General features: G+C 45.2%; 1 protein-coding gene across 1 annotated transcript; it reads left to right on the top strand.

Moving 5' to 3' along the window:
* Positions 1-5,769: 5,769 nt before the first annotated feature.
* On the top strand, positions 5,770-7,251 carry LOC143765456 (heat shock protein beta-11-like). The gene has a single exon (XM_077252137.1). The coding sequence runs from the start codon at positions 6,375-6,377 to the stop codon at positions 6,975-6,977; it is 603 nt and encodes a 200-aa protein (XP_077108252.1). The 5' UTR covers positions 5,770-6,374; the 3' UTR covers positions 6,978-7,251.

Below are 7,251 nucleotides of genomic sequence, written 5' to 3'. Positions count from 1 at the left end.
CTTGGCCACTCTCTTCCCACTCCTGTGTAGAGGTGGGATATGGGGTAATGAAGGGTTAATGTCACCTTGCTATTGTAAGGTGACATTAAGCCAGATTAATAATGGAGAGGCGTCAATTATGACACCTATCCATTATTAATCCAATAGTACGAAATGGTTAATAAAACACACAGGGTGTTGTAATATTTTATTATTCTCTTAATCCACCTGAAGACCCTCGTTCTGTAAAAAAGGAAAAATAAAAAAATCAACAATATCCCATACCTTCCGTCGTTCTGGCCCGTCCAACGATGTAAATCCATCTGAAGGGGTTAAATCATTTTACACCCAGGAGCTCTGCTAATGCAGTTGTGCTCGTGGATGTAAAACTCTGGTGACTGAATGGAAAGCAGGGGAATGTCCTGTAGTTACCTTGAGTCGTGGTGATGCGTCCTCTGCTGGATGTCCTCATATGAACTCGAGCCTGGGAACTTTTCCCACGCTCGAGTTCATATCAGGAAATTACCCCCCCCCCCCCCCTCAAAAAAAAAAAACTGCTAAAAAAGACACTTCAGAAAAAAAAAAAAAAAACACTGACATTCCATGAGGCCTGTTTCACATGTCAGTGGCTCCGGTACGTGTGGTGACCGTTTCCTCACGTACCGGAGACACTGACACACGTAGACACATTAAAATCAATGTGTCTCTGCAGATGTCAGTGATTTTTCGCGGATCGTGTGTCCGTGTGCAAAACACGGAGACATGTCCACGTTTCTCCGGCAGCACGGTCCGCAAAACGTCCCGCACACGTGCACACGGAGAACAGTGTGCACTCTCCTCCGTGTGCACGTACCGCCGCAGGAGAAACAGCGCTAGAGTTAAGCGCTGTCCCCTGCTTTTGGTGCTGAAGCCGGCATTCATTCCTTCTCCCCAGCAGCGTTCGCTGGAGAGAAGGAATGAAAAATCAAGTTTTTTTTACTTTTTTTTGTTAAGAATAAAGTTCGGGGTCACCTCCCGCCCCGTGCGCCCGCCCGTTTGCATTAAAATACTGACCCAGCTCCCGCGATGTCTCCTCTCAGCGCCGGCAGCTTGTCCTGTGTGAGCGGTCACGTGGTACCGCTCATTACAGGGATGAATATGCGGCTCCACCTCCCTAGCGCTGTCTCCTGCACGGTCTGTGTGGTCCTCAGTCGGCACACGGCTGCCGCACGTGTGCCACACTGATGTGCCACGTGAGCACACGGACACGGATAACTCCGGTACCGATTTCTCTGGTACCGGAGTTATCTGGACATATGAGACTGGCCTGAAGCATATTCTTGAAAAACTCAGCGTGTTTTCACCCGCCTGAAAAGCAGGTTGTGTGCACATATCCTTAGTGCCAAACAGGAAGGTAAAACCCAGTGAAACAGGAAGGTAAAGCCCTTTTTCCATTTTGGAGGCTATGTGGAGCTGTCGATGGGCAAGCAATTTCTAAAATACACTATTACTTCTTCCTGCTCTCTGAACCCCATAACATTTTGCCTTGAGGGTATGTTTCCAATACCAATTTATATGCAACAAATTTTATGGACACTGGTTCACAAAATCTCAACCACCTGCTAGCACAAATTGTCTATCTGTGTATTTTACATCTATAGTACAAATGATCCTGCTGTTTTCACCCTTTGTCCATATATTTCGGCAACAAAATCTGCAGTGGTTTTAGCAGCTACAGGTTTTCCACTTTGGATTTGTCCTATGGAAACACATCCTAAGGACTTATTATGATGTATTTTTTTTTTTCAATTGCAAGGAAAAAAAAACTTACTGCTATTCAGCAGTATTTTGTCAGTGTTTTAGTTTTTACCATTAAAGGGAACCTGTCACCAGAAATAACACTGATTAAGGCCGGTTTCACATGTCAGTGCCTCCGGTACGTGTAGTAATAATAATGGAACCAGGCGCACTATTATGCAAAGATAATCAAGGGAGGTGCAAAAGCCAGTAGTAAAAACAAATAATCATGCCAAAAAGAGAAACGGTACGTGCAGTGAGTTTTCTCACGTACCGGAGACACTGACACACGGAAAACAGTGTACACTGTCCTCCCTGCGCATGGATGGCCGCGGGGAAGCAGCGCTACTGTAAGCCCCTGTTCCCCTGTGTGTGGTGCTGAACCTGGCTCTCATCCATTGGTCTCTGCTCGGCCGGCAGCTGTGGAATCAGGGGACAATGAATGAAAGAAAAAAACGACATGGGGTCCCCCCTATATTTTACAACCAACCTGGCAAAACTCACAGGTGCGGGCTGCTATTCTCAGGCTGGTAAGGGGCCATGGATATGAGCCCCCCCCCCCCCCCAGCCTTAAAAAAAAAAGCTACCTGCAGCTGCCCGGAAAAGGCGCATTTATTAGATGCACCAATTCTGGAGCTTTGCCCGGTTCTTCTCACTTGCCCTGTAGCGGTGGCAAGTGGGGTAATGAGGGGTTAATGTCAACTTCCTATTGTAAGGGGACATTAAGCCAGTAAGACACCTCTCCATTACTAATCCTAGAGTAGTTAAAGGGTTAATCAAACACACCAGTTAGAAAAAAAAGTCTTTTAATGAAATAAAACTATACACATTTTTTCCATCTTTATTACTCTGCTATTTCAAGCGAAGCCCTCGATCTCCTGGAAAAGATGTCAAAAAAATAAACCAACAATATACCATACCTGTTCGGCATAGTCAGTCCCACGCAGTAATAGCGGTGACGTCCCTGCTAGTCACCGAAGCTCCGCTCCCAGCATTTCATTCATTCACCAGTAGTTTACAGCTGGGAGCGGTCGCATTAGCAACGCTCCCGGTTGTAAACTGTACATTCCCCAGACATGGATTATGGCGTGGGACTGACTGTACGCCGGACACTCGCTCTACATTGAGGCCGTCTGTCAGTCAGAGCCAGGAGCGCGGTTACAGCGGCTGCTCTGTACATTCAGAGAGTGACTAAACCAGAGCCAGCACCACCCTCCATGACTGAATACCAAATGCTAGGGGGAGAATAAATGTAAGGCGGCCAAGGTGGTAGTTGTGGCAACTGGCTGTTCTGTTCTCACACCTTGGCGCTCCACAGATAAAATACAGTGTCCCTTCGGCTGCATGACATTCACTGTCAGAGTCCTTTCAAGTTCTGTCATCCCGGCTCTGCGTTCCTCAGCTCCACAGAACATCCCAGATACACAGTTATTTTCCAACAGTTGAACTTTACTATTCAGTAGGGCACTCATCACATTTGCAGCACAGACTTCACAAAGTGACATCTTTTGATCTTTCCCTGCCTTCTGGGCAGCCTCAATCATTTCTGTCAGCTCTGTCTCTCTTCTGGTAATCCCTGCCTTATCTCTAGACAATCTGCCCCATCCTTGCCTTCAGTATTACCAGCTCCTTGCCATCCCCTCTTCCGGTTCCAGTAGGGAAAGGTGCCAGGAATGCCAACTCAGCTGCCCTGGTCGTAGACCCCGGATCCTTCTTGTGACGGACCTTCCTATGTTGGTAACCGCCTGCACGATTCTCAGCCTGGGGCCTCTTCCTGCCGTAGCAGCTCTATCCCCATGGCTGGCAGACTGTCTTCTTCACTGCTCCTTACACGTCGCCCTGGGCAAGGCTGCCTGGGGTTCTGCTGCCTAACCAGGAAGTGTCTCTCTCATCTTCCCTTGCTTCTGCACTGCCCTATGGCTCCTCCCAACCACTACACCCCTATGCTGCCTGTACCTTAGGGTACCTTCACACTGGTCGATTCTGCTACGATTACGACGCATTTGCGTCATATTCGACATCGCAGTACGAGCTCGTAGCCAGCGGTCACACTCTACGATGTTAACGCTTTTTCTGACGTAGTTGCGATGTGAACGTCACGCGTCGCAATCGTACGCTACCCTTCACACCGCCATAGTCCTACGACTCCGAGCGTGACGTATTACCAGCATGGGCGTGCTAAAATGTCACGCCCAATCAGGAGACAGGTATGCGGAAGCCCAACCCACGTAGTCGCATTACGAGCTCGTATGACCGCCGTCACATACTACGATTTCGACCGCCACAGCGGGACATTTACGACGAAAGAAAGTTCTGCTCTTTCTTTCACATCGTACGATGCTGGGCTGCGTCGCAAATCGTAACGCCATGTCACACTTTGCAACCTCGGAACGAGGACGGATAAACGTCACAAATCGAACGCTCGTTCAGACTTTGATTGCACAGTGTGAAGGGGCCCTTACTAACACTTCTATCTATTCTATTCCCTATCTCTTTGATGCCCCTGCCCTTTATTCTAATCCCCTAGACTATCGTTAAGCCTAAACAGTACATGTCAAATACATCACATTACAGTACATAACGAGTATAATGACATTAGTGAATAATAAGGTGCCGCACGTAATCATGTGAACAGTGCCCAAGGGAGAGGAGACACCTGAGGGACCCCGCCACCTCCTTACATATAGAGCATTTTCTCCCAATTGCACTCGACTGCATGCAGGCATCGGGCAGCAGCATAACGTTATTAACCTTGAACGACTCAAGTTTTGTCCTAATACGCCAACTATGTACAAATAAACATTGTCAGACTCAAATGCAACATATGGCAATACATCTAAGGTCCCCTTCACATGTCCAAATTTCTGGTACGTCTGGCGTCCATTTTCACACGTACACCCATTATAATTTATAGGGATGTGCACATGACTGTGTTTTCACATGGACCATTTGTTCTTGTGAACCAAACGTAGACATGTCTGTTTTTACCGGCAGCACGTATCACATGGACCCATACAAGTCTATGGGTCGGTGTAAAACAAGTACCGCACACGGATGACATCCATGTGTGACATGTACCAGAATTGCGGAATAGAAAGGATAGATTTTTAAGTGATGTGCAAAGATAATAGACAGATACTAGATAGATAGCTTGTAGTGCTTTCCAGTAACCCACATAAATAAACAATGAAATTTAAAAAAACGACGTGGGGTCAACCCTATTTTTTTTTTTTTTAACTAGCATAGGTAAAGCAGACAGCCGATATTAGCAGGCTGGGAAGGTCCATGGTTATTGGGCCCTTCCCAGCCTTCAGCCGCCCCAGAAGTCATCATATTAGATGCACCAATGCTGGCGCTTTGCCTTGGTTCTTCATGAATACCCTGGAAAGTTGACAGTCGGGGTATTGGGGCTTGGGGTTGCTGTCAACTGTGAATTGTTCAAAAACACAGCTGACATCAATCATAAACACACACTCAAAAATACTTTATTTGAATAAACACTCCCCACACTTTTGCTGATTCACCACTTTATTCAAAAACAGCAGTGATGTCAGTTATTACCGTTCTTCACAGTCGCCACGTCACGCAGAGGGCAGCGGGAAACCCGGAATGTCTGAAGAGCGGTAATGTTACTAATGTCACCGCTGTCCAGAGTCTCCGTGTCTCACACTGCACGGCAGAATCCAAATGTGGCTGTAGGCAAAGACTATGGAGCATCAGAACGAGGTTCAATAGCTTTTGTTCGTCAGAATTGCTGGACTACGGCGAACCTGTGTGATTTTTTTTCCTTTTTGAATAAGGTGGTGAACCAGGGAAAGAAAGTGTGTGAGAGTCTTTATTTCATTAAAGTATGTTTTTTTTTATTACTGGATTAGTAATGGGAATAGTATTTTTAGGCTGTGAAGGGCCAAATAGCCATGGACCTTCCCAGCTTGATAATATCCGCTGTCTGCTTTACTTTTGCGGGTGTCATAAAATAGGGGGGACCTCATCATTTTTTTCATTTACTTATGTGGCTTAATAGCTTCTAGTGGTTTCTATCATCTTCACATATCACTTAAAAATCTGTAATTTCTATTCTGCATTCTATTCTGGAACGTGTCACCCGGACACTACACAGATGACTTACATGTACACATGGGGAGAACACAGATGACGCACAAATAAAAATAACGTACGCATGGATGTTGGGGAAAAAAAAAAAGCACAAGAACTGTAAAAAAAGAACGTCCCACACAGATGTTTTTATGCGCACGTGTTAAAGGGGCCTAATATAGTAAAATATTCACATCCATTAAAATCCTATTTGTGCACATTAGTATGAAGTATAAGAAACAGTGAGTGAATGCTGGAAGAATCCTTCCTACTGCTGGTCAGTATTGGCCTGAAACCTAAGACTCAGTATTACGTCAGAAGTGTTATTTCAGTGCATGAGACAAGGAGACCGAGTCATGAAGTTATGCAGAGCAATATTCACCAATAATCTAATGTGACCCATCGGCTAGGAATTCTAGACACGTATGGAAGCTTAACAGCAAGTATAAAAAGAGTCCAAAGAAATCTAAGACCCATAGCTATCTGGGAGCGAACGCCATACGCAAATCTGTCTCAGAAGAACAATGTTGTGCCTCTATGTTCAAAGGAACCATGATCCATGGAAGTCCTTCATACAGCCTCTATGGCCAGCCTCCTCAGACCTCTTTACCAAGATGGAAGAGGACATGATAAGAACCATTGAGGAGATAAAAGGCAACATGAGACGTATGGAGCTGTTCCACCAGCAGTTGATGGAGGAGATGGTCATCGACGATAATAAGCCTCAACCACTGATGCCTTCTGGTGACATAATGTCCAGTGATGGTGGTTTTACGCTTTCCTTAGGCGTTCAGGACTTTTGTCCCCATGAGCTCACAGTTAAACTGTTTGGAAGAAAACTACTGGTTACTGGAGCCAAGGAAACGAAAACAGATGATGGGAAAGGTTCCTTTTCCTACAAATGTCAGATCTTTAGGAAGGAGTCAGATCTTCCCCAGGATGTACGAGCAGAAGATATGAGCTGCCTTTTAACCTCTGATGGGCAACTGAAAATAGAGGCCCCATGGCAGACTGTTCCAGCTCTGAAGGAAAGGAATGTGCCTATCCAACTTACAACTGTAGAAGCAAAAGAACAAAAAACAGAGGATGCCAAAGACACAAGGCGTAACCAAGACTTAATGCCTTAACCATTGCCTTTTGTATTCTCCTAGATGTAATTTTCTCATTTTACAAACTATTGTCTGTCACTAAATGGATTGCTGATAAGTATACCATACTGATTGATATATGGAATATTTTTTATTGTTTTTAAATGTGAGATTGTTTATGACTTTGTTCATTTTATGCAATTTCTTTTGAGTCCTGGTTTCTAGGGAGTTAGATCCATTTGACCATTATTGCATGTTAATTCTATAAAAAAATATATATATCTGTTTACATTGTAAAATAAATTGGCCAGGA

Source organism: Ranitomeya variabilis, chromosome 4, assembly GCF_051348905.1.
Source record: "Ranitomeya variabilis isolate aRanVar5 chromosome 4, aRanVar5.hap1, whole genome shotgun sequence".
Classification (NCBI taxonomy): domain Eukaryota; kingdom Metazoa; phylum Chordata; class Amphibia; order Anura; family Dendrobatidae; genus Ranitomeya; species Ranitomeya variabilis.
Note: the sequence above shows the minus strand (reverse complement) of the source record. Positions and strands in the feature narration are given on the sequence as shown.

What these genes read in the sequence shown, in the direction of transcription:
- LOC143765456 (XM_077252137.1), top strand. Translation starts at nt 6,375, where the DNA reads ATGTTGTGCCTCTATGTTCAAAGGAACCATGATCCATGGAAGTCCTTC.